The sequence below is a fragment of the Lathyrus oleraceus genome, chromosome 1 (genome assembly GCF_024323335.1).
Source record: "Lathyrus oleraceus cultivar Zhongwan6 chromosome 1, CAAS_Psat_ZW6_1.0, whole genome shotgun sequence".
Classification (NCBI taxonomy): Eukaryota; Viridiplantae; Streptophyta; class Magnoliopsida; order Fabales; family Fabaceae; genus Lathyrus; species Lathyrus oleraceus.
In genome coordinates this window covers 415,068,733-415,096,645 of record NC_066579.1, presented here as the reverse complement: position 1 = coordinate 415,096,645, position 27,913 = coordinate 415,068,733, and the positions used below count along the sequence as shown (strand labels likewise).

At 35.3% G+C, this 27,913-nt stretch overlaps 1 protein-coding gene across 1 annotated transcript; it reads left to right on the top strand.

Annotated features, from left to right (window-relative positions):
- LOC127112772 (phosphatidylinositol/phosphatidylcholine transfer protein SFH8) lies at positions 1 to 27,782 on the top strand. The gene is made up of 5 exons (XM_051046391.1): positions 1 to 110; positions 232 to 345; positions 580 to 681; positions 1,041 to 1,154; positions 27,738 to 27,782. The coding sequence occupies exons 1-5, from the start codon at positions 12 to 14 to the stop codon at positions 27,780 to 27,782; spliced, it is 474 nt and encodes a 157-aa protein (XP_050902348.1). The 5' UTR covers positions 1 to 11.
- The last annotated feature ends 131 nt before the right edge of the window (positions 27,783 to 27,913 follow it).

Here is a 27,913-nt window from a genome sequence, read left to right as displayed (position 1 = left end):
AAATTTTGTAGATGGTTCTCAATGGTGAACCACGTCGGGCAAGGCAAGTAGTAAAGGTTCTCAACAGCGATGGGAAGGTAATTGCATATGCAAAGCCTCGATACCCAATGGTAACTCTTTGCATGGCCGATTGTTACCTTGATCAAGTGGAGCCAATTTGGTGCTTCACACATTTTTCTCAATGGTCTATTTGTCATATATCACTCTCACTTATGCTACTCCCACCTACAGGTAAAAGGAAGCGATACATCTACTGCTGAATCAGGGTCAGAAGCTGAAGATATAGCTTCTCCAAAAGCAAGGAAGAGCTATTCGAACCTTAGGTTGACCCCTGTTCGTGAGGAAGTGAGTCTTGATCTGTTATACAAATTTCTATTTGCTTCAGATATATAAGAATAACTAATTTGACAGGATATTGTGGTGTTGTTTGATCTACGTAGCTGACTCCATATTGTGGAAAAAGGCTTTGGCTGTTGTTGTTGTTTGTTGCAGTCCACAATATTTAAAGATATTGTGAGACGACGATGATGTAATCAAAGTATAACATTAAGATTCTCATTCACTTTGTGTTTTTGTCAGGCTAAGGTGGTAGGAAAGACAAGCTTTGCTAATAACTTGTCCGGGTATGATGAATACGTCCCAATGTTAGACAAACCTGTTGATGCTGAATGGAAGAGGCAGGTATCTCTACAGAGGACTTATACCTTTAAAGGTTGGTGACTTCTTGGCATTTATTGATGCACCCTTTTGATCTATCTTCTTATTTTTCTTATTCACTAAACTTTCACCCAATTGCACAAATAGGTCTATGATGACTGTTTCTGGACTATGCCACTATAACTTAGGTTTAGCGTTCATGGTTGTAAAGATTATTTATATTGCACTTAAATTTCAAAAAGACTTTTGATGATAGTGTCTGTTTAAGATCTAAACCATTCGTCGACTTATATTCCAAGAGTTCTAGATTTTTGGAGAGTTGGGGATTGTAGGCATTGCTTAGTTTCTTGATGTGAGTTAGTATTTAATATGATTTTGTCCAGCAAAGATTAACAATGATTTTCAATACAGGAACACGTCCTCTTCCTGACATTCAGAATACTCCAGAAGGGGTTAAAGCTCGGATTTGGGTAGCACTGACTGCCTTTTTCTTGATGGTATACCTTAGACAGCGCTTTTGTAAAAAGCGCTGTCTAAGGGGGGGATTAGAAAGCGCTTTAGGCAAAAGCGCTGTCTAAAAGGGGGGGGGGCTTAGACAGCGCTTTTTGAAAAGCGCTGTCTAAGGTATACCTAAAAAAATTAAAATAGGAGGGTCTTAGAAAGCGCTTTTGGCCAAAGCGCTGTCTAAGGGGGTGGGGCTTAGACAGCGCTTTTCAAAAGCGCTGTCTAAGGTATACCTAAAAAATTTAAAATAAGAGGGTCTTATAAAGCGCTTTTGGCCAAAGCGCTGTCTAAGGGGGGGGGGGCTTAGACAGCGCTTTTAAGATTTAAAAAAGCGTTGTCTAAACCTTTAGCAGCGGAGGTTTAGACAGCGCTTTAAAGCGCTGTCTAAGGCTAAAAAAAGCGTTGTCTAAGGTCTTGTTTGTTGTAGTGGGTGTTCTCGGAGCGCAAATTTTCGGTCTGTCTTTGGTATTCAATCACAGCTCACCCTATTTGTCTGATAAGTTGTTCGCTTTCATCCTGCTCGGGTTAGCTGATGACTGAATAGGGGCAGCTGTAACACCCCAAAATTTTCCCTCCTTATTCACGCATTCATTTTTAGGTCATTTAACATTAGATACATTGCATTTCATCATGTCAATCGGGATTAGCTCCAAGAAGCTTGAACATCATCCAGGACACTTTGTGGGTTCTATTTAGATGATCAGTCAACACAAGGGAAAGACTTGAGTTACTTCCAACAGGGGTCTATTCGTCAGTCAAAACGTTAATCTTGAAGGAGCAAAGGTTTGTTCATGAACTGTCATGCTCGCTAGGCGAAGCCCACGTGTTTTGAAAAAAAAACGAAGAAAAAAAACGAAAAATAAAATAAAATAAATTAATTAAATAAATAAATAAAATATAATAGAAAATCTTGGACTTGGATCTCTCTCAGTTGAGCCCACAAAGCCATGAAAATCAGGTTATAAAAGAGGGAGAACAGACAGAAAAAGGAGGAGAAGCAAAACACTCTGAGGTTTCCTTGGAACAAAACCCTGAACAAAAACCTGGAGAGAAACCTAGACAGAGAGAGTGAGAATTAATCTGCAGCAACCTCCAGGCAACTCTGAAAGGTTCATTCTGACTCACACACTTTCAGCTCAAGTAAACCCTAACATTGGTTTGCAAATCCAGCCGTGCCATTTGATTTCAACCGATCTCTCCAATCAGGTTTGCCCTATATCCATCATCTTTATGCCTTTAATTTGAATACTCTAAATGTATGAGGTATTATGGGTGAATTTGATATCCTTTTGATGCATGTGTTTGACAAGAGGTTTAGGCCTCCTACCCTTGGTTGCTTTTTGTGAGCTTTTTGTGAATTTTAATGGCATGATTCATATGGTTATATTTTGATTTGGGGGCAACTCTTGGTTACCCTATTTTGTTTCTCTAACCTATTTGTTGAGTTTTGTTTTGTGAGGGCTCATATGACTCTTGCAGAGATGGTTTGCCTGGTGTTCCACTTTATTTGTGGGATACCGCCTGGATGTTTCATTCCGATTACCTGTACTGACTCACTTTCTTTGATGGTGTTAGCTTAGGAGGATCTCAGGGTTTCCTTGTTCCGTTAACTACTGTTACTTCGGATCTTTATCCGTGTGGTACTTTTTCATTTTCTCGTATTTTTACCGCTTTCTTAGCTGGAAGACCTCGATAGGAGGCAATGTTTTGTGTGTTTACTTTATGCAGGTTCCTTCGTCTAGGATTTCCCTTCTGCATGAGCATCCCTAACCCTACCAACTCATTGATTTTTCTTCTCCTAAGAACGCGTTAACTCCTTCTACTACAGGCGAGTAAGTCTCCAAAGGTCGAGCATCCGGTAGATTGCGTAGTAACGTCGTTCGTCCAAAACCCAATCCATAACCCCGTAGTTAGCCTAACTACGGCTTGCTCTGATTCTCATTCCAGATGAGATACGTAGGCATAAGACGCAATGTCTTAGCGAGCACAATTACCCTTAACCCCTAGGTAGCCGAGCTACGAAGACTCTGATTCTCATATTTAGATGAGATACGTATGCAGTGGATGCGACATCCGTGCGAGTCATTTTCTTTTGACCCCTTTTTTTAGTAAATAACACATTAGATAAACCCACACCCTTTAGACAAGAATTACAAAAGTGGATCCCGTAGAGTACTACGGATGCGTAGGGGTGCTAATACCTTCCCTTCGCATAATCGACTCCCGAACCCAAGATTTGGTTGCGAGACCCCGTCTTGTCCTTTCCTTTTTCCAGGTTTACTTCGAGCATTTCCTTTCCCTCCTTTGGGATAAATAACGCACGGTGGCGACTCTCCTGTCTTTCTTCGCCGGTTGTTTTTTTCGCATTTCATTTTTCAGGTTGTGACAGCTTTCATACAGTTTTTCTTCTTTGGATTTGACTATCATGTATTCTCTCTCTCTCTCTCTCTCTCTCTCTCTCTATATATATATATATATATATATATATATATATATATATATATATATATATATATATATATATATATATATATATATATATATAACATATCATCAATTATATATAACATATCATCAAATTCGCCTTCAAATATCATGTTTGTCATCTTCAATTAGATTGCACATGTATTTTCAGTCCAAATTAAATTAAATTACACTAGTAATTTCCAGGTTTCTTCGTGGGGGGAATCATGTCCCATTATTTAACATGCATGGGATTTTAGTTGCATATGGAATTAGCATCCATGAATGACAACATCTTGTATCCAATAGAGTTGTTTACTGGCTTGTCAACTCAGGGCAACTGGTAGGAATCTTTAGGATACGCCTTAGTGAGGACAATGTAATCAACGCACATGCATAATTTTCTTGATGCTTTATTTACCAATACTATGTTGGAAAACCATTTAGTGTACTTAAATTTTGAAATGAAGTTTTCTTGAAGAAGTCTCTTGATCATGTTCCGGATAACTTTGACTTTCTCTAGTGATTTATGTCATCTCCTTTGGGTGATATGCCTGATGGAATGGTCAATATTCAACTGATGACATACAATGTTGGGATCGATGTTTGATACCTCTTTGGGTGAAATAGAAAACAAATCATCATTGTCTTTAAGACACTTGATGAGTTACTCCTCCATATATATGGGGATATTAACTCCAATTTTCACAGTTCTTGATAGTTTAAAGTCGAGTTGGATAGATACGAAGTCATAGTCAGGAACTAGATTTTGGAGATTCATCTGAGCCTTGACACTGAGAGGCATCTCTTAGTCGTGTTTATCCTCAAACATGGATTCCCTTAGAAAGGAGTAGAAGTTTGTGATGTTAACGTCTAGAGGGTGTTGTCTAGAATAACTAGTGACTTCTACCTTCTCCCTCTACTAGACAACAATTGTGTCCAGGTTCCTTTGTGAAAGAATTATGCTATTGTCAGGTCTACACAAAAAGTCACTAGTTCATCATCAACATTATGATATTTCATCTTTAGGTGGATGGTGGAAGCAATTACATCAAAGCTGGTTGCAAAAAGTATTCTGAAGAAGTAGTTGTAAACACTTCTATAATGACCCATCAGGAATTGAATATCCAACGCTCTAACATCTCTCCCTTTGACAAAGGTCTCCATAAGTTCTATGAAACCCTAAGGGAGGGTCACTGAACTGTTAAAGGCTTGCATATCAGTGTCCATATAGAGTGATAACTTCTCTTTCTTCATGTCTTAATTCTCAAAAAGTTTGGCATGCATAATATTGCATGAGCTTCCTCAGCCAACGAGGATCCTTGACACATCAAAATAAGTCATGGTAGCCGTAATCATCATGGATCCTTGACATATCAAAATTATCCTTGAACCCTACGACGAGTCTCTCCAACTTTGCATATGACAATGGTTCTCCCTTCTAATCTACTGCCATAAACTCTGTAATTTTTTGCTTTACAACTCCATCAAACAGTGCCTTTGGTCATGGGAAACCTTATGCGATAGATGTAATAAAATGATAGTCCTTAATTATGGATGCTATCAATAGTTTTATTCCATTAATGTCCTTCACTTTTCCTTACTAGGGCTTGCAACACCCTCGATTGCCTTATGTGGTAGTGTACCACCCCGATGAGATGAGAGTTTTATGCATGGACATTCACCTTATCTTCGATATCTTTGGTGAAAATCCCTATGTCTCTTGTAGTTTCCCCTCTATGCCTCCTTCTTGGCATTTTGTCAAGTCTCCCTTTTTTATCAACTCTTGTATTGTATCATTTATGTGGATTCACTCGCTGGTATCATGCCAATGGCTCTTGTGGAATCTACAAATTTTGGAACCTTCAGTCCAACTTCCTTGAACTTGGTGTTTATGCATTATTGCATAATTCTTTATTTAGAGGGATTCAATGGTGTGTATTTGTAAACTTTGGTCAATGGTTCTTTGTGACTTTTTGGATCTTTGTCCTTAAAAGTGTGTTATCTCTTTGTCTTCCACTCCCAATATTTCTTAAGACATTGTTTCTTTCTATGTATTTGGCCAATAGCTTCTCATTGTAGTTAATGTAAGGTTGGGCTCGAGTGAGAAGGTCGCTTATGTTCCCCATGCCTTTCAAACTGAGATTATCACAGAACATACAATTCACCCTTATATGAAATCGCGTTCCTCATGCGACATATGTTGACCAGATGTTGAGACAACTTGTCCAACTTTAAAAGCCATTTTAAGAACAGTTTGACAACAATGATACAACAATAATAAACAATGCAAAAATCTATAAAATAACACAACAGATTGGTAAACCAGTTCGGTGAAACCACACATACGTTTGGACGACACTCTACTCAAGAAAGGAAAATCACTACTTCAAATTAGAACAATTAGACTTATAAAAACCTTCAAACCCTATAAACTTATATGCCTCTCCCTAATCCTAGTGACTTTTTATTTAAGTCTCCCCCTAAATATGAGAACCAAATCACTTTCTTCAATCAATAACCCCTAGTGATCAACGTTAATAACAAGTCTATTGATTATTGAATTTAAACCTCAACTAAGACAAACCAATAACTATGCCAAGTTATTGAAACATAGAGTGGTGTACAACAATAGATTCAACAATAATCCTTATGAGGGCATTAATGTGTAATATAAGAAAGAAAAGACTCATAAACCCGAGACACAAAGAACTTAATATTGTGTATAAAACTCTTAACTAAAGCGTGAAAATTGAGTCTCCTTATATAACAATGTCTTTTGGGTTTTTTCTTCTTGGATAAAGATCTAGTTTCGTCCATAATTATTGAAGATATTGTTGAGATTTGTTGCTCCAAATCAACTCCACAAAATAAGATTTGATTTGATTTGAATTCAAATTTAAATGTCCTTGATTTAAATTTAAACTAATTAAATAATCACGTAAATCTAATTGCTAATAAAATAGCAACAATATTTGTTGCACACATCATCAAAAATGCATTCCATGCAACTGAAAAACTCGCGCACATAGCAACATCCTTGTTCTGCAAACAAGGCACAAATGTTGCACACATGTTAGGACATTGGTTCCTACATATGTCATTCTGCTCCAAAATAGCTTGAAACTTCCATTGTTGTTTTGCATAATGTAGACAAGCCAAAAGGCACAACAATCTCCCCTTTCGAAAATTTTGGCAAAACAACATTCTTCAAGAACATGCAAGATGTGAAAAACATAAGGTTGAGCAATATCATATCATACACATCAGACACTAGAGCACATCCAATAACATAAATAAGTAGCATAGATAGAGTCTACATAATATTTAATTCTCCATACTAATCATTATTTGATCAGTTACTCATGCATGCACACAAGGTTAATAATCAGTAGTAAAAAACAAAGGCTACTACTAACACAAACAGTCAGCACACGTAGTCACTCAGTGGGTGACGTCAGATGCATCAGAAAGTGTGCACACATAAAATTAGTTAGTACCAGAAAGTAGCCAGTACTAAGCCCCAAATAGAAGGACATGTCTTCATACACCACATAAGACAAAAATCATTAGTCAAATCAGTAGTCACACTACTCCACTATACTTTATTACACGCATCATTGCTCCCCTTTTTTGCCACAATTTGGGAAAAGTGTTTCTCAAAGATCAGGTTAGTATGTTAGCTCATACACACAACTGAACAAGGTAGCAAAAAATAACCAATAGTACAAATGTTGAACAAAATGTTAAACCATCGGGTCAATTATTGGTAACAAGTTTATAAACGCTTATCAAGCCATTACAAATCTAGGACATGGAAATAAAACATTTACATTTGTAAGAGCAAAAAACAAGCTAAGAAATAAAAAATGCCTGAAATCAACATCCTTTAGATTTGATCATCCATCCATCCTTTTGAATTCATGTAGGTAACCCAGTCTTCATCAACCTCTGAGTCAGATTCATGAGCTTGAACATGTCTCTTTGTCAAGGACTTCATCTTGGCCACATATTTCTTCCCAGTTACAGATGTTCCACTTGATGGTTTAGCATTTTCCTTCACACTATTTGCAGAAGAATTAGAACCATCTCCCTTGTTCTTATTTCCCCCGGCCTTGTGATGTTGATTCCTTTGGTGGAAGAACTCATCTTTGGGTTTTTAGAATTGTGACTCATTTTGAAAGCAATAAGCACTTGAGGGTGAAGATAAGAAACAACTTTTTGAGATCAAGATAAATATAAGTGGAAGTTGCTCTTACTTATAATGAAGGTCCATATAAAAGGATGTTTTGAAACAAGATAAATATGCTTTATTTCACGTGCAGCAAAAACCAAGAGAGAGAGAGAGAGAGAGAGAGAGAGAGAGAGAGAGAGAAACTCCTGTACACACCTTTAGCTTTGACTGCTATTGATTCTAGAAAATGCAGGCACCAAGTGCACCCCTTAACTTTTCAAAGTGGACTACGTCTAATGCCTTACTGAAATGTCAGCCAACTATTTTTCAGTTGCCACATGTTCAAGAGCTACAACTTTATCTTTAATGAGTTCCCTAATGAAGTGATGACGAATGTCGACATTCTTGGTTTTACTATGTTAAACAATCTTCTTTGAAATATTGATAGCACTCAATTTGTCACAAAACAATGTCATGACATTTTTTCTGACATTGTACTCCTTCAACATTTATTTCATCCAGAGCAATTGAGTTCAACTACTCCCTTCAGCAATATATTCAGCATTAGCAGTAGATAAAGAGACACAATTTTGCTTGTTGAACCAAGAGATTAAGTTATTGCTAAGGAAGAAAAATCCACTAGGCGTGCTCTTTCTATCATCAACACTTCCATCCCAAATATCATCACAATATCCTACGAGTATAGGATTAGAGTCATGTGAGTAGAAATACCATAGTCAGATGTCCCATTGACATACCTCAAGATTATCTTTACTTGAGCAAGATGACTTCCCTTAGGTTTTGCTTGATATCTAGCATACACACCAACAGAAAATGTGATGTCAAGTCTGTTTGTTGTGAGGTAGAGCAAACTTCTAATCATGCTTATGTATAGGCTTTAATCTACATCCACTCCATTTTCACCTTTGGTCACTTTCACATGAGTAACAGCAGGAGTTCTTTTGTGGCTAGCATTCTCAAGGCCAAACTTTTTTGCTATACTCTTAGCATACTTTATTTTAGATACAAAAATATTATTTTCCATTTGCTTAACTTGAATACCAAGAAATTAAGTGAGTTCATCTACAAGACTCATCTTAAACTCATACTTCATTTGTTGGACAAAATGCTCCACCATCAAGTCTGACATCCCTCCAAACACAACGTCGTCAACATAAATAAACCATGAGCTTTCCTTCAGATATCTTCACAAATAGAACTTTATCTATTCCTCCTCTTTTATAGCCATTGTTGATGAGAAACTCAATTAATCTTACTACCATACTCTTGGAGCTTGATGTAACCCACAAAGAGTTTTCTTTAACTTTTACACATGGTCTAGAAAACTAGGATCAATGAAACCCCTTGATCTCTCTACATAGACTTATTCATTGAGATAACCATTCAGAAAAGCATTTTTGACATCCATTTGATAGAATCTCAATTTCATCATGCATGAAATTACTAGCATTAATCTAATGGACTCAAGTCTAGCAATTGAAGCAAAAGTCTCATCAAAGTACACTCATTCTATTTGAGTGTACCCTTGGGCTACTAACATTTCCTTGTTTATTGTAACATTACCATTTTCATCATATTTGTTCTTAAAAATCCACTTGGTAGCAATAACATTCACATCCTTAGGTCTAGGGACTATCTTCCGCATTTTCTTCTGAATTGTCACAACTCCTTTTGCATGACATTTATCCAGAACTCATCAATTAGATCTTACTTGAAATTCTTAGGTTCAACCTTGGAGATAAATCAAGATTTGAAATCATATTTGTGGACCTGGTGATGACTTCTTCATTTTTATCATAAGAATCAGACCAAGCAACTGATAGTCCTTTTTTCTGTTTTCTTATAAAGGTAGTGCATTCAGTTTTGATATGACCAAATGTCTCGCATTCAAAGAATTTGAATCCTTTAAGTTTGTTCTCATCTTTGCTCTTGCTCTAAGGACTGATGTCATACATCTTGTTTGGCACATTTGTCCTCCATCTTTTGTCCAACCTTCTTAAAGCTTTATTGAACTCTATTCCAACAAAAGTAGAGCATCAAAAAAGCTTTCATCCGTATCCTTCTCACTTTGATATTCATTGTCTTGAGTGTTGGATACAAATTTTATGATCTTCCATTTATAGAAACTTCAAATGTTTGTAGAGAGCCAATGATTTCATCCACCTTCAAGGTGCTTATGTCTTGAGCTTCTTCAATGGATGTTACCTTCATGTCAAACTTTTGAGGCAAAGATCTAAGGATCTTTCTGATCATCTTCTCTTATGACATTTTCTCTCTCTCTATTGCTATCTCTCTCTCTCTCTCTCTCTCTCTCTCTCTCTTATGACATATTTCTGATCATCTTCTCTTATGACATCTTCTCTCTCTCTCTCTCTCTCTCTCTCTCTCTCTCTCTCTCTAGGAAAATGAATTTTTGGTAATATCATAAAGAATGGTGTTGAAATTATATATGGATTCATCTTCCATCACTCATAGCTTCTCAAACTCAGTTGTGAGAAGTTGCAGCCTAGATATACACACTTTAGATGTGCCTTCATGAGTAGTCTTCAGAATATCCCAAGCTTACTTAGCTTTAATATAAGTGTTGATGAGTATGAACATATTTTTATCAACACCACTGAATATAGCACTCAATTTTGTATCATTTGCAAGCACTTCATCATCATTATCCTTGGACCAATCAGCTTCAAGCTTCAACCCTGTTGTACCATCTTGAGCAGTAACCCTGTGATGTTTCCAACCTTTAATCAAGACCTTCAAAGTCTTGTTGTATATGTATTTGAGAGAAAAAACACCACCTTGACTTTCCAATAATCATAATTTGTGCCATCCGAATCAGGTAGACAATTGACAGGCCCTCCATCCTTAGTGATGTCCATTTGAACAAAAAATATCGTTCCTAAAGCTCACCCGAACAGAACAAGGTGCCTATTTTAATACTAATTTAAATTTTGTTCCACAAGGGACATATGTTGGACCGAATGTTGAGACAACTTGTCCAACTTTTAAAACAAATTTAAAAATAATCTGATAACAATGATACGACAATAATAAACAATGTAAAAAGTTATAAAATAACACAAGAGATTGGTAACCTAGTTCGGTGAAACCATACCTACGTCTGGGGGCACTCTATCCAAGAAAGGAAATTCACTACTTCGAATTAGAACAAATTAGTCTTATAAGAACCTTCAACCCCTATGAAGTTTTATGGCTCTCCCTAATCCTAATGACTTTCTATTTAGGTATCCTCCTAAATATAAGAATCCACTCACTTTCTTCAATCACTAACCCCTAGTGATCAACCTCAATAACAAGTCTATTGATTGTTGAATTTACAACTCAACTAAGACAAACCAACAACTGTGCCAAGTTACTAAAATATAAAATGGTGTATAACAGTATATTCAACATTAATCCTTATGAGGGCATTAGTGTGGAATACAAGAAAGAAAAGACTCACAGACTTTAGACACAAATAACTTAATATTGTGTATACAACTCTTAACTAAAACATGTTAATTGAGTCTCCTTATATAGCAATATTTTTTGAAATTTTTCTCCTTGGATAAAGATCTGACTTCATCCAGAATCAATGAAGATATTGTTGAGATTTGTTGCTCCAAATCAGCCCCACAAAATAAGATTTAATTTGATTTGAATTCAAATTTAAATCTTCTTTATTTAAATTTAAACTAATTAAATAATAAAATAAATATAATTTCTAAAAAATAGCAACAATATTTCTTACACACATCATCAAAAATGCATTCCATGTAACTAAAAAACGCGCGCACATAGCCACATTCTTGTTTTGCAGACAAGGGGCAGATACTGCACACATGTTGGGACATCGGTTCCCACATATGTCCTTCAGCTCTAGAACAACTTGAAATCCCCATTGTTGTTTTATATAATTCATCCAATCCAAAAGGAACAACGTTATCCCTTTCTCGAAAACCCAACACTTCAAGTCATCATTTACCCCCTCCTACTTCAATAACTACCTTAGTAAATTTGTCAATGTATTCTTTGAGAATCTCCTTCCTCTTCTAATGAATCCCACATAGAACAATTATTGTCTTGCTTATATTTTTGTGTTGTAAGTTGTGATGTGAATTCATCATATAACTTTATCCATAAACTGATGGAATTTCCCTCCAATTCTTGAACCATGTTATAGTAACTCATTTGAGAGTCAATACAAACAACTTGTATTTCACTATACTCATGGCCTAGTGATAATCAAGTATCTTATTCATGTGCGTAATGCACTCATCAGGATCCCCGATCTAGTCGTAAATCTCCATATTCAATGGGTTTTCTAGTGACTTAGGGGTCCTACAATCAATAATATGCTTGGTGAATAGGTTTTTCGGTGGTAAAAAAAGATATGATTAGTTCTATCATGCTAGTTTCCCCTTTGAGAACGTTGTCAGGGATACTTCTTAGGACGATAGTTCTCAGAAGAAGTGTAGATGGTATCACCGACATTAGAGTTATAAGGAGGATAAATATGGACATGGAAACGATGATGGTGTCTTTTTGGAAAGGTTGGCGCTCTTTTTGGATGTGACACCGCGTCGACATGATCAGACCTCGAGGAAGCCCTGAAACTATCGTGTTGCAGCACCTCTAGCTAAGTTGTCATCTGAGAGGAAATTTTATGATGATTCTCTTATATACAAAAGAGTCTCTTATTTATGAAATTCACATGTTGATATTGCACTAAGTTGTAGATGATCGTCACAAGTTCATTAGCATCGTGTGTTCCTAATGTTGCTTGGTGTTAGAGGTTGTGTGATACATCTGTTTGATGAGAATATGGATACAAAAAGGTCTAGAAGGGGGTTTGAATAGACCCTTATTACCTTAAGATAATTTGAAGAACTTTTAGATCCCATAAACTAAATCGGAGATTTTAAGAAGCGCGGAAGAAAAACACAAAAACACGAGAACTTGGAAGCATATCAATGAATCAAGCCATGTGAAATGATACATGAGGTTACCATGAGATTGATTGTTTCTAGTGCAAGTTAAGTATCACCAATAAAAGTCTCTTTTGACGAAGTCGTTTCATGATGATTCCATAAGATTGATACACCACAGACCTAGGCTTATACATTAAATCGTTCTAAGCACGGTCTAACATATATGGTATACAAACAATGCAATCATGCAATGATGCAACAAAAAATATGAATAAATACTTACAAAATAAAAGAGATAAGGAAAAGGAAAGATACACAGAGATATATAGTGTTTCGGCATTCTCCCTCACTTTGTCTACGTGCACTCTTCAATGGATGATGCCATTGTAACATAATCACGGTCTTCCACTATTTTGATAAAATTGATTACAGTGTTTTAATTATAAAGAACTATCACACGGTAATTCCCTCTGTTGTTGCAGGAACTGGACTTCTAACAAAAAAAAGATCCCTCAAGATCTTGATCAAATAACCTCGCTATCCACAATAACCTGCTCCAAGTATTCATGTGTGATGATCCCCCGATCCTACTGATTTCTTGTCTGAGTGATTGCTATTAACCGAGTGTATATTGGACAACTTCCAACTTTGTTTGTGATTAGTCTTTCTCCAACGCGACCAAAGAAGGACAACTTCCAACTCCGTCTTATGTGATACTTGATCTCGCCAAAGTCTTCCTTAGAGTATATTGGAAACTCTCTTCTTTATAGATAACAAATAAATACCAAACTGAATTCAAAAAGTGATGCCTGCACCTGTTACACAACAACCATCTCCACACAAAAAACATTAGATACCATAATGTACCACTAGTCTCCCTTGCACCCAATCTTTAGAGGAGGGTCCTCAATCAAAGGAAAAAGACTAAGGATGAAGATGATGAATAGTGCCAGATAATATCAACCAACTACTGACATTACAAGGTGTTAGTCAGGTAGTTTAGTTTTGGTAAATGAAGAACATACAAACAAGGTTCTATCAAGTTTCTAGATGAATAGGTCTTAGTTCTTTATTGATATCAAGAGCTTGATCAATCACAACAAGATTAATCAACTCACTCTCTAATTCACACAAAGACAACAAAAAAATTGCACAAAAACAAGATGCAACCCCAAAAAGGATAATGAATTGACATGGATTCAATATTAAGAAGTTGGTTTTGGAGAAGAAGAGAGAAACACGATGTAAGGATGAACACACCAAGAAGAGAAGATAAAATCATATTTTTGTCTCTTTGGATTTCACCATAAGTTTCACACACTTGTTACTTTCACAAAAAGAAACAACTATTTAAATAAGTGATGGAAAACTAGTTTATTTTATTCGTGATTCAAATCAAGAAGGATTTATGATTCAAATCAATCTAGACAGGCCTAAAAAGGGGCATTTTTTAAAGCTCATGATTGGAATCATGATTTTCATTTTATCTTAATCAAATGAAGTTATGAATCGAATAATGTTCAATTTGTGATCCGAATCACTTGGTCCATAAGTGAATTCCAATTTTCAAAGGTGAATGATTCGAATTAGAGATAACATATACTTCAAATCAAATACCAAAGCATCTAAATTCAAATGTTCTAACTTGTGATTCAAGCCACGCCTGTGGAAATGGCAAAAGATCAATTTCATAGGCTAAAAAATGAAATACCAACAAGGATCAAATGAATATAATCATAAGTTGTGATGTGAATTCATCATATAACTTTATCCATAAACTGATGGAATTTCCCTCCAATTCTTGAACCATGTTATAGTAACTCATTTGAGAGTCAATACAAACAACTTGTATTTCACTATACTCATGGCCTAGTGATAATCAAGTATCTTATTCATGTGCGTAATGCACTCATCAGGATCCCCGATCTAGTCGTAAATCTCCATATTCAATGGGTTTTCTAGTGACTTAGGGGTCCTACAATCAATAATATGCTTGGTGAATAGGTTTTTCGGTGGTAAAAAAAGATATGATTAGTTCTATCATGCTAGTTTCCCCTTTGAGAACGTTGTCAGGGATACTTCTTAGGACGATAGTTCTCAGAAGAAGTGTAGATGGTATCACCGACATTAGAGTTATAAGGAGGATAAATATGGACATGGAAACGATGATGGTGTCTTTTTGGAAAGGTTGGCGCTCTTTTTGGATGTGACACCGCGTCGACATGATCAGACCTCGAGGAAGCCCTGAAACTATCGTGTTGCAGCACCTCTAGCTAAGTTGTCATCTGAGAGGAAATTTTATGATGATTCTCTTATATACAAAAGAGTCTCTTATTTATGAAATTCACATGTTGATATTGCACTAAGTTGTAGATGATCGTCACAAGTTCATTAGCATCGTGTGTTCCTAATGTTGCTTGGTGTTAGAGGTTGTGTGATACATCTGTTTGATGAGAATATGGATACAAAAAGGTCTAGAAGGGGGTTTGAATAGACCCTTATTACCTTAATATAATTTGAAGAACTTTTAGATCCCATAAACTAAATCGGAGATTTTAAGAAGCGCGGAAGAAAAACACAAAAACACGAGAACTTGGAAGCATCTCAATGAATCAAGCCATGTGAAATGATACATGAGGTTACCATGAGATTGATTGTTTCTAGTGCAAGTTAAGTATCACCAATAAAAGTCTCTTTTGACGAAGTCGTTTCATGATGATTCCATAAGATTGATACACCACAGACCTAGGCTTATACATTAAATCGTTCTAAGCACGGTCTAACATATATGGTATACAAACAATGCAATCATGCAATGATGCAACAAAAAATATGAATAAATACTTACAAAATAAAAGAGATAAGGAAAAGGAAAGATACACAGAGATATATAGTGTTTCGGCATTCTCCCTCACTTTGTCTACGTGCACTCTTCAATGGATGATGCCATTGTAACATAATCACGGTCTTCCACTATTTTGATAAAATTGATTACAGTGTTTTAATTATAAAGAACTATCACACGGTAATTCCCTCTGTTGTTGCAGGAACTGGACTTCTAACAAAAAAATATCCCTCAAGATCTTGATCAAATAACCTCGCTATCCACAATAACCTGCTCCAAGTATTCATGTGTGATGATCCCCCGATCCTACTGATTTCTTGTCTGAGTGATTGCTATTAACCGAGTGTATATTGGACAACTTCCAACTTTGTTTGTGATTAGTCTTTCTCCAACGCGACCAAAGAAGGACAACTTCCAACTCCGTCTTATGTGATACTTGATCTCGCCAAAGTCTTCCTTAGAGTATATTGGAAACTCTCTTCTTTATAGATAACAAATAAATACCAAACTGAATTCAAAAAGTGATGCCTGCACCTGTTCCACAACAACCATCTCCACACAAAAAACATTAGATACCATAATGTACCACTAGTCTCCCTTGCACCCAATCTTTAGAGGAGGGTCCTCAATCAAAGGAAAAGACTAAGGATGAAGATGATGAATAGTGCCAGATAATATCAACCAACTACTGACATTACAAGGTGTTAGTCAGGTAGTTTAGTTTTGGTAAATGAAGAACATACAAACAAGGTTCTATCAAGTTTCTAGATGAATAGGTCTTAGTTCTTTATTGATATCAAGAGCTTGATCAATCACAACAAGATTAATCAACTCACTCTCTAATTCACACAAAGACAACAAAAAAATTGCACAAAAACAAGATGCAACCCAAAAAGGATAATGAATTGACATGGATTCAATATTAAGAAGTTGGTTTTGGAGAAGAAGAGAGAAACACGATGTAAGGATGAACACACCAAGAAGAGAAGATAAAATCATATTTTTGTCTCTTTGGATTTCACCATAAGTTTCACACACTTGTTACTTTCACAAAAAGAAACAACTATTTAAATAAGTGATGGAAAACTAGTTTATTTTATTCGTGATTCAAATCAAGAAGGATTTATGATTCAAATCAATCTAGACAGGCCTAAAAAGGGGCATTTTTTAAAGCTCATGATTGGAATCATGATTTTCATTTTATCTTAATCAAATGAAGTTATGAATCGAATAATGTTCAATTTGTGATCCGAATCACTTGGTCCATAAGTGAATTCCAATTTTCAAAGGTGAATGATTCGAATTAGAGATAACATATACTTCAAATCAAATACCAAAGCATCTAAATTCAAATGTTCTAACTTGTGATTCAAGCCACGCCTGTGGAAATGGCAAAAGATCAATTTCATAGGCTAAAAAATGAAATACCAACAAGGATCAAATGAATATAATCATAAGTTGTGATGTGAATTCATCATATAACTTTATCCATAAACTGATGGAATTTCCCTCCAATTCTTGAACCATGTTATAGTAACTCATTTGAGAGTCAATACAAACAACTTGTATTTCACTATACTCATGGCCTAGTGATAATCAAGTATCTTATTCATGTGCGTAATGCACTCATCAGGATCCCCGATCTAGTCGTAAATCTCCATATTCAATGGGTTTTCTAGTGACTTAGGGGTCCTACAATCAATAATATGCTTGGTGAATAGGTTTTTCGGTGGTAAAAAAAGATATGATTAGTTCTATCATGCTAGTTTCCCCTTTGAGAACGTTGTCAGGGATACTTCTTAGGACGATAGTTCTCAGAAGAAGTGTAGATGGTATCACCGACATTAGAGTTATAAGGAGGATAAATATGGACATGGAAACGATGATGGTGTCTTTTTGGAAAGGTTGGCGCTCTTTTTGGATGTGACACCGCGTCGACATGATCAGACCTCGAGGAAGCCCTGAAACTATCGTGTTGCAGCACCTCTAGCTAAGTTGTCATCTGAGAGGAAATTTTATGATGATTCTCTTATATACAAAAGAGTCTCTTATTTATGAAATTCACATGTTGATATTGCACTAAGTTGTAGATGATCGTCACAAGTTCATTAGCATCGTGTGTTCCTAATGTTGCTTGGTGTTAGAGGTTGTGTGATACATCTGTTTGATGAGAATATGGATACAAAAAGGTCTAGAAGGGGGTTTGAATAGACCCTTATTACCTTAATATAATTTGAAGAACTTTTAGATCCCATAAACTAAATCGGAGATTTTAAGAAGCGCGGAAGAAAAACACAAAAACACGAGAACTTGGAAGCATCTCAATGAATCAAGCCATGTGAAATGATACATGAGGTTACCATGAGATTGATTGTTTCTAGTGCAAGTTAAGTATCACCAATAAAAGTCTCTTTTGACGAAGTCGTTTCATGATGATTCCATAAGATTGATACACCACAGACCTAGGCTTATACATTAAATCGTTCTAAGCACGGTCTAACATATATGGTATACAAACAATGCAATCATGCAATGATGCAACAAAAAATATGAATAAATACTTACAAAATAAAAGAGATAAGGAAAAGGAAAGATACACAGAGATATATAGTGTTTCGGCATTCTCCCTCACTTTGTCTACGTGCACTCTTCAATGGATGATGCCATTGTAACATAATCACGGTCTTCCACTATTTTGATAAAATTGATTACAGTGTTTTAATTATAAAGAACTATCACACGGTAATTCCCTCTGTTGTTGCAGGAACTGGACTTCTAACAAAAAAAAGATCCCTCAAGATCTTGATCAAATAACCTCGCTATCCACAATAACCTGCTCCAAGTATTCATGTGTGATGATCCCCCGATCCTACTGATTTCTTGTCTGAGTGATTGCTATTAACCGAGTGTATATTGGACAACTTCCAACTTTGTTTGTGATTAGTCTTTCTCCAACGCGACCAAAGAAGGACAACTTCCAACTCCGTCTTATGTGATACTTGATCTCGCCAAAGTCTTCCTTAGAGTATATTGGAAACTCTCTTCTTTATAGATAACAAATAAATACCAAACTGAATTCAAAAAGTGATGCCTGCACCTGTTCCACAACAACCATCTCCACACAAAAAACATTAGATACCATAATGTACCACTAGTCTCCCTTGCACCCAATCTTTAGAGGAGGGTCCTCAATCAAAGGAAAAAGACTAAGGATGAAGATGATGAATAGTGCCAGATAATATCAACCAACTACTGACATTACAAGGTGTTAGTCAGGTAGTTTAGTTTTGGTAAATGAAGAACATACAAACAAGGTTCTATCAAGTTTCTAGATGAATAGGTCTTAGTTCTTTATTGATATCAAGAGCTTGATCAATCACAACAAGATTAATCAACGCACTCTCTAATTCACACAAAGACAACAAAAAAATTGCACAAAAACAAGATGCAACCCCAAAAAGGATAATGAATTGACATGGATTCAATATTAAGAAGTTGGTTTTGGAGAAGAAGAGAGAAACACGATGTAAGGATGAACACACCAAGAAGAGAAGATAAAATCATATTTTTGTCTCTTTGGATTTCACCATAAGTTTCACACACTTGTTACTTTCACAAAAAGAAACAACTATTTAAATAAGTGATGGAAAACTAGTTTATTTTATTCGTGATTCAAATCAAGAAGGATTTATGATTCAAATCAATCTAGACAGGCCTAAAAAGGGGCATTTTTTAAAGCTCATGATTGGAATCATGATTTTCATTTTATCTTAATCAAATGAAGTTATGAATCGAATAATGTTCAATTTGTGATCCGAATCACTTGGTCCATAAGTGAATTCCAATTTTCAAAGGTGAATGATTCGAATTAGAGATAACATATACTTCAAATCAAATACCAAAGCATCTAAATTCAAATGTTCTAACTTGTGATTCAAGCCACGCCTGTGGAAATGGCAAAAGATCAATTTCATAGGCTAAAAAATGAAATACCAACAAGGATCAAATGAATATAATCATAAGTTGTGATGTGAATTCATCATATAACTTTATCCATAAACTGATGGAATTTCCCTCCAATTCTTGAACCATGTTATAGTAACTCATTTGAGAGTCAATACAAACAACTTGTATTTCACTATACTCATGGCCTAGTGATAATCAAGTATCTTATTCATGTGCGTAATGCACTCATCAGGATCCCCGATCTAGTCGTAAATCTCCATATTCAATGGGTTTTCTAGTGACTTAGGGGTCCTACAATCAATAATATGCTTGGTGAATAGGTTTTTCGGTGGTAAAAAAAGATATGATTAGTTCTATCATGCTAGTTTCCCCTTTGAGAACGTTGTCAGGGATACTTCTTAGGACGATAGTTCTCAGAAGAAGTGTAGATGGTATCACCGACATTAGAGTTATAAGGAGGATAAATATGGACATGGAAACGATGATGGTGTCTTTTTGGAAAGGTTGGCGCTCTTTTTGGATGTGACACCGCGTCGACATGATCAGACCTCGAGGAAGCCCTGAAACTATCGTGTTGCAGCACCTCTAGCTAAGTTGTCATCTGAGAGGAAATTTTATGATGATTCTCTTATATACAAAAGAGTCTCTTATTTATGAAATTCACATGTTGATATTGCACTAAGTTGTAGATGATCGTCACAAGTTCATTAGCATCGTGTGTTCCTAATGTTGCTTGGTGTTAGAGGTTGTGTGATACATCTGTTTGATGAGAATATGGATACAAAAAGGTCTAGAAGGGGGTTTGAATAGACCCTTATTACCTTAATATAATTTGAAGAACTTTTAGATCCCATAAACTAAATCGGAGATTTTAAGAAGCGCGGAAGAAAAACACAAAAACACGAGAACTTGGAAGCATCTCAATGAATCAAGCCATGTGAAATGATACATGAGGTTACCATGAGATTGATTGTTTCTAGTGCAAGTTAAGTATCACCAATAAAAGTCTCTTTTGACGAAGTCGTTTCATGATGATTCCATAAGATTGATACACCACAGACCTAGGCTTATACATTAAATCGTTCTAAGCACGGTCTAACATATATGGTATACAAACAATGCAATCATGCAATGATGCAACAAAAAATATGAATAAATACTTACAAAATAAAAGAGATAAGGAAAAGGAAAGATACACAGAGATATATAGTGTTTCGGCATTCTCCCTCACTTTGTCTACGTGCACTCTTCAATGGATGATGCCATTGTAACATAATCACGGTCTTCCACTATTTTGATAAAATTGATTACAGTGTTTTAATTATAAAGAACTATCACACGGTAATTCCCTCTGTTGTTGCAGGAACTGGACTTCTAACAAAAAAAATATCCCTCAAGATCTTGATCAAATAACCTCGCTATCCACAATAACCTGCTCCAAGTATTCATGTGTGATGATCCCCCGATCCTACTGATTTCTTGTCTGAGTGATTGCTATTAACCGAGTGTATATTGGACAACTTCCAACTTTGTTTGTGATTAGTCTTTCTCCAACGCGACCAAAGAAGGACAACTTCCAACTCCGTCTTATGTGATACTTGATCTCGCCAAAGTCTTCCTTAGAGTATATTGGAAACTCTCTTCTTTATAGATAACAAATAAATACCAAACTGAATTCAAAAAGTGATGCCTGCACCTGTTCCACAACAACCATCTCCACACAAAAAACATTAGATACCATAATGTACCACTAGTCTCCCTTGCACCCAATCTTTAGAGGAGGGTCCTCAATCAAAGGAAAAAGACTAAGGATGAAGATGATGAATAGTGCCAGATAATATCAACCAACTACTGACATTACAAGGTGTTAGTCAGGTAGTTTAGTTTTGGTAAATGAAGAACATACAAACAAGGTTCTATCAAGTTTCTAGATGAATAGGTCTTAGTTCTTTATTGATATCAAGAGCTTGATCAATCACAACAAGATTAATCAACTCACTCTCTAATTCACACAAAGACAACAAAAAAATTGCACAAAAACAAGATGCAACCCCAAAAAGGATAATGAATTGACATGGATTCAATATTAAGAAGTTGGTTTTGGAGAAGAAGAGAGAAACACGATGTAAGGATGAACACACCAAGAAGAGAAGATAAAATCATATTTTTGTCTCTTTGGATTTCACCATAAGTTTCACACACTTGTTACTTTCACAAAAAGAAACAAGTATTTAAATAAGTGATGGAAAACTAGTTTATTTTATTCGTGATTCAAATCAAGAAGGATTTATGATTCAAATCAATCTAGACAGGCCTAAAAAGGGGCATTTTTTAAAGCTCATGATTGGAATCATGATTTTCATTTTATCTTAATCAAATGAAGTTATGAATCGAATAATGTTCAATTTGTGATCCGAATCACTTGGTCCATAAGTGAATTCCAATTTTCAAAGGTGAATGATTCGAATTAGAGATAACATATACTTCAAATCAAATACCAAAGCATCTAAATTCAAATGTTCTAACTTGTGATTCAAGCCACGCCTGTGGAAATGGCAAAAGATCAATTTCATAGGCTAAAAAATGAAATACCAACAAGGATCAAATGAATATAATCATAAGTTGTGATGTGAATTCATCATATAACTTTATCCATAAACTGATGGAATTTCCCTCCAATTCTTGAACCATGTTATAGTAACTCATTTGAGAGTCAATACAAACAACTTGTATTTCACTATACTCATGGCCTAGTGATAATCAAGTATCTTATTCATGTGCGTAATGCACTCATCAGGATCCCCGATCTAGTCGTAAATCTCCATATTCAATGGGTTTTCTAGTGACTTAGGGGTCCTACAATCAATAATATGCTTGGTGAATAGGTTTTTCGGTGGTAAAAAAAGATATGATTAGTTCTATCATGCTAGTTTCCCCTTTGAGAACGTTGTCAGGGATACTTCTTAGGACGATAGTTCTCAGAAGAAGTGTAGATGGTATCACCGACATTAGAGTTATAAGGAGGATAAATATGGACATGGAAACGATGATGGTGTCTTTTTGGAAAGGTTGGCGCTCTTTTTGGATGTGACACCGCGTCGACATGATCAGACCTCGAGGAAGCCCTGAAACTATCGTGTTGCAGCACCTCTAGCTAAGTTGTCATCTGAGAGGAAATTTTATGATGATTCTCTTATATACAAAAGAGTCTCTTATTTATGAAATTCACATGTTGATATTGCACTAAGTTGTAGATGATCGTCACAAGTTCATTAGCATCGTGTGTTCCTAATGTTGCTTGGTGTTAGAGGTTGTGTGATACATCTGTTTGATGAGAATATGGATACAAAAAGGTCTAGAAGGGGGTTTGAATAAACCCTTATTACCTTAAGATAATTTGAAGAACTTTTAGATCCCATAAACTAAATCGGAGATTTTAAGAAGCGCGGAAGAAAAACACAAAAACACGAGAACTTGGAAGCATCTCAATGAATCAAGTCATGTGAAATGATACATGAGGTTACCATGAGATTGATTGTTTCTAGTGCAAGTTAAGTATCACCAATAAAAGTCTCTTTTGACGAAGTCGTTTCATGATGATTCCATAAGATTGATACACCACAGACCTAGGCTTATACATTAAATCGTTCTAAGCACGGTCTAACATATATGGTATACAAACAATGCAATCATGCAATGATGCAACAAAAAATATGAATAAATACTTACAAAATAAAAGAGATAAGGAAAAGGAAAGATACACAGAGATATATAGTGTTTCGGCATTCTCCCTCACTTTGTCTACGTGCACTCTTCAATGGATGATGCCATTGTAACATAATCACGGTCTTCCACTATTTTGATAAAATTGATTACAGTGTTTTAATTATAAAGAACTATCACACGGTAATTCCCTCTGTTGTTGCAGGAACTGGACTTCTAACAAAAAAAAGATCCCTCAAGATCTTGATCAAATAACCTCGCTATCCACAATAACCTGCTCCAAGTATTCATGTGTGATGATCCCCCGATCCTACTGATTTCTTGTCTGAGTGATTGCTATTAACCGAGTGTATATTGGACAACTTCCAACTTTGTTTGTGATTAGTCTTTCTCCAACGCGACCAAAGAAGGACAACTTCCAACTCCGTCTTATGTGATACTTGATCTCGCCAAAGTCTTCCTTAGAGTATATTGGAAACTCTCTTCTTTATAGATAACAAATAAATACCAAACTGAATTCAAAAAGTGATGCCTGCACCTGTTACACAACAACCATCTCCACACAAAAAACATTAGATACCATAATGTACCACTAGTCTCCCTTGCACCCAATCTTTAGAGGAGGGTCCTCAATCAAAGGAAAAAGACTAAGGATGAAGATGATGAATAGTGCCAGATAATATCAACCAACTACTGACATTACAAGGTGTTAGTCAGGTAGTTTAGTTTTGGTAAATGAAGAACATACAAACAAGGTTCTATCAAGTTTCTAGATGAATAGGTCTTAGTTCTTTATTGATATCAAGAGCTTGATCAATCACAACAAGATTAATCAACTCACTCTCTAATTCACACAAAGACAACAAAAAAATTGCACAAAAACAAGATGCAACCCCAAAAAGGATAATGAATTGACATGGATTCAATATTAAGAAGTTGGTTTTGGAGAAGAAGAGAGAAACACGATGTAAGGATGAACACACCAAGAAGAGAAGATAAAATCATATTTTTGTCTCTTTGGATTTCACCATAAGTTTCACACACTTGTTACTTTCACAAAAAGAAACAAGTATTTAAATAAGTGATGGAAAACTAGTTTATTTTATTCGTGATTCAAATCAAGAAGGATTTATGATTCAAATCAATCTAGACAGGCCTAAAAAGGGGCATTTTTTAAAGCTCATGATTGGAATCATGATTTTCATTTTATCTTAATCAAATGAAGTTATGAATCGAATAATGTTCAATTTGTGATCCGAATCACTTGGTCCATAAGTGAATTCCAATTTTCAAAGGTGAATGATTCGAATTAGAGATAACATATACTTCAAATCAAATACCAAAGCATCTAAATTCAAATGTTCTAACTTGTGATTCAAGCCACGCCTGTGGAAATGGCAAAAGATCAATTTCATAGGCTAAAAAATGAAATACCAACAAGGATCAAATGAATATAATCATGAGATGTAGCAGATTATCAGTGGTACAATTTAATAGTATCTGAAGTGATTACAATCAAATAGAAATGATTAAGCGTACAAGCACACAAATTAAATAACATCCAAATTCCAAATACGCAAATCTACTTATATCAATTAATAATTGAATTGTAAGAACATCGAAACACACACAAATGATATTCAAAGCACATAAACGAGATCAAATGTACTTTGTGCTTTCAACATCTGGTCTAGAAGATTGGAATGGAGATGAATGATGAAATCGTTGTTTGATCGGTTTAGAAATTGGAATTTGACATGGTGTTATGATTGAAAAATTATTAGAATTAGAGCTTATGCATCTTGTTGTTAAGAATATTTTTCTACTATGAGAGTGAGGATCGGCAGGACAACATCTTGGAGCATCTAGAGTGGTGATCGTCCATCAGGTATGGGAAATGTGTTGCGTTGATTTGTAGATAGAGTCCAATTTGATCCTACCATTTGAGATTATTGCGTGAAATGGTTGCAAAATGGTTAACAGTGGTCGAAATTTGATAACCTAAACGGTTAAAGTGTCTGGATCGGTAAACATAAGTTGTTTTGGTGGCACAACGGTAGATAGTAGGAAAATGTGATGGTAATTCGCGAGAATCAGAAAATAGTTTTCAGAAATGGCGCCACTATTTTGTACCAGAATAAAAGTTGAATGATAGTTTGAAGATGCCCATCGTGGAAAGACTTTCGGTGTGGTGGTAAATGTCTGGTGATCTGAGAGAAGAAATATCCGAAAGGTTAACACTTCAACGCTCAGGTCACTAATATAAGGGAGGTGAAACTTGCAAGTACGAGCATGGTTAAAAACTTGGACGTGACTCAGAGTCACGTTTATATAAGGGTAACAATTAGAACCGTCATCGGTTGGTCTGACTTGAGATGCAGAAGGCCGTTGGATGAGCATCAACAATTGGAATAAAAATAGAGCTATGTTTCAGTGTGGTGCTTCAATGCAAATTTCTATTTGTTCATCAGTCAAATGTCAGTTTGTGATTGAATTGGACCTCTGAATTTGATCGGTGTTATTAGGCATTTGTCGGCCTATAACTTTTAGAGTGTATTTTTAATTTATGATAGATCGTCTTTGAGGGCGTGTAAGGTAAGCTACCGCACATGACCTCAAAATTTTCATAGTTAAGTTGTACCTAAATAGAGCCTCATAGATCTTTGTTATTGTTAAAATTTAATTAAATTGAACCTCTAATTATTTTGTCATGGTTTAACCGTATTAACCTACCTAAAGGCTCTAAAAATTTGGCACGGCTAATTACATGATAAAAATATATAATTTAATATTTATGTTTTTTTATGTATGCATAATAATAATAATAATAATAATAATAATAATAATATAAAAAGTTAATTTATACAGTATATAAATTTGGATTGACGTGAGTTTAACAAAATTGTGGTGCATATGATGATTTTTATTTATAGAAAAACTACATTTTAAAGTTTAAACTAAATCAAGATGTCATCCTAATTTTGCCAATTTCACTCAGATCAAAAACATATATAATACAACTGACTTTTCGGCAACTGAAATTCTGTAAGAAGGTAGAGTGGTAACCTCTAAAAACGATCTATCATTTCACATTTAAATTTTATTATTTTTGTGCACCATTGCACATTTATAGGTATGACAAGAACATAATTGCCATGCTAAAAAGACAGATTACTACATACATGCAGTTGCCATTGATGTTCCATAACGTGGTAAGTGGAACAGTCCAAAAAAAGTCATATAAAGCTTAACATGTGAAGGAACAAGCTATGTATTATCAAAAAAGCAGATAAAACTTTCGCATGCTGTTTCTTCCACAGAAAAAACTCAAAAAGTGAATGTCCTTTTCGGTTCAGCATATTCAAAGCAAGAGTGCACATCACTAAAAATGTAAATTTCGTGTAAAAGGAAAGAAAAATAAGTGAAGCAGAGAAAAGCTGAGAGAGAGGTGAATTGAATGCTTGTATATGTTTTATTAGCTTCCAAAGTGATACGGCTAGGTATCGTGTTGGACATTAACCATTTCTCCATAAACTTACAGTATTATATGGACCCTATTTTAACACCATATTGGTGAGACATGTGAATTAGCTCATGTGCATGGTTCAATAAATTTCATACTATGCACATTTATTTGAGTCACAATCAAACAAAAACTTTAGAAAATGTAACAACAATTGAGAGAGTAATGTGGTTGAATTCAAATTGTTAACAAGATCTAGTTTAAATCGGATTGTTCGTGAGAGACATATTCGTCTTTGAAGGTGTGTAACTTCAAAATTTGATTGAAATTAGGTCGAAATAACCAAAAATTGCATAGGTCATTTGATTGAAAATTTTCACAAATGTTAAAAATTGCGACTTTGTGGTTTTGATTTAAAACATTGGTCACAACTCACAAACCTTTCAAGTTATAACAAGACTTGATACATGTTGTGATGTATGTAATATGTATTCTTTATAAGGCATCTATGTTTGTATGCGTATGAAATTATGAATGGATTTTATATAAGAGAAGGAAAGTGAAAGATGTGTTTTCATGTACAAATAATCACTAACAAAATTTGCAAGGCTTTGGTTGATTTGTCACATACAAAGCCAGGACCTAACTACAAGCCCCACCACCTTTTATCATCAATGTCTTATAAGGTGTAGTCAATCCAAGTGTGACCGATGAACCAGACAACAATTTTTAAATATTGAGTATGAAAGTAAATAATTTGATAATGGTCATAATTCATTGAATCTTATGACTTTCCCTATACATATGCCATTTTTTTAGAATATCAATTATCAAGATTAATGTAAAGTTTGTTGGATTTTAAACCAGCTATAAGAAAATGAGAGGCATTGTTGAATTGAGTTATGAGTATAAATTGAATAATCATTATAAGTATAGGTCACATTTTATCGGTGAGTTTCCAACTAATAAATTGATTTCTTTGTAATGCAGGTAGTTCTGGTTAAACACTATTTGGAGAAATCTTCTGAAATTTAATCGGGAGAGATCAGAGTTGTCCTATTTAGTTAGGATATATTAGTTGTTGTTTCTTTTTTATGGGGAAAGTCTCTTTTTATACTCCTTCACCCATCAATGATCTTTAAGAGATGCTTCTTCATACCCCTTAT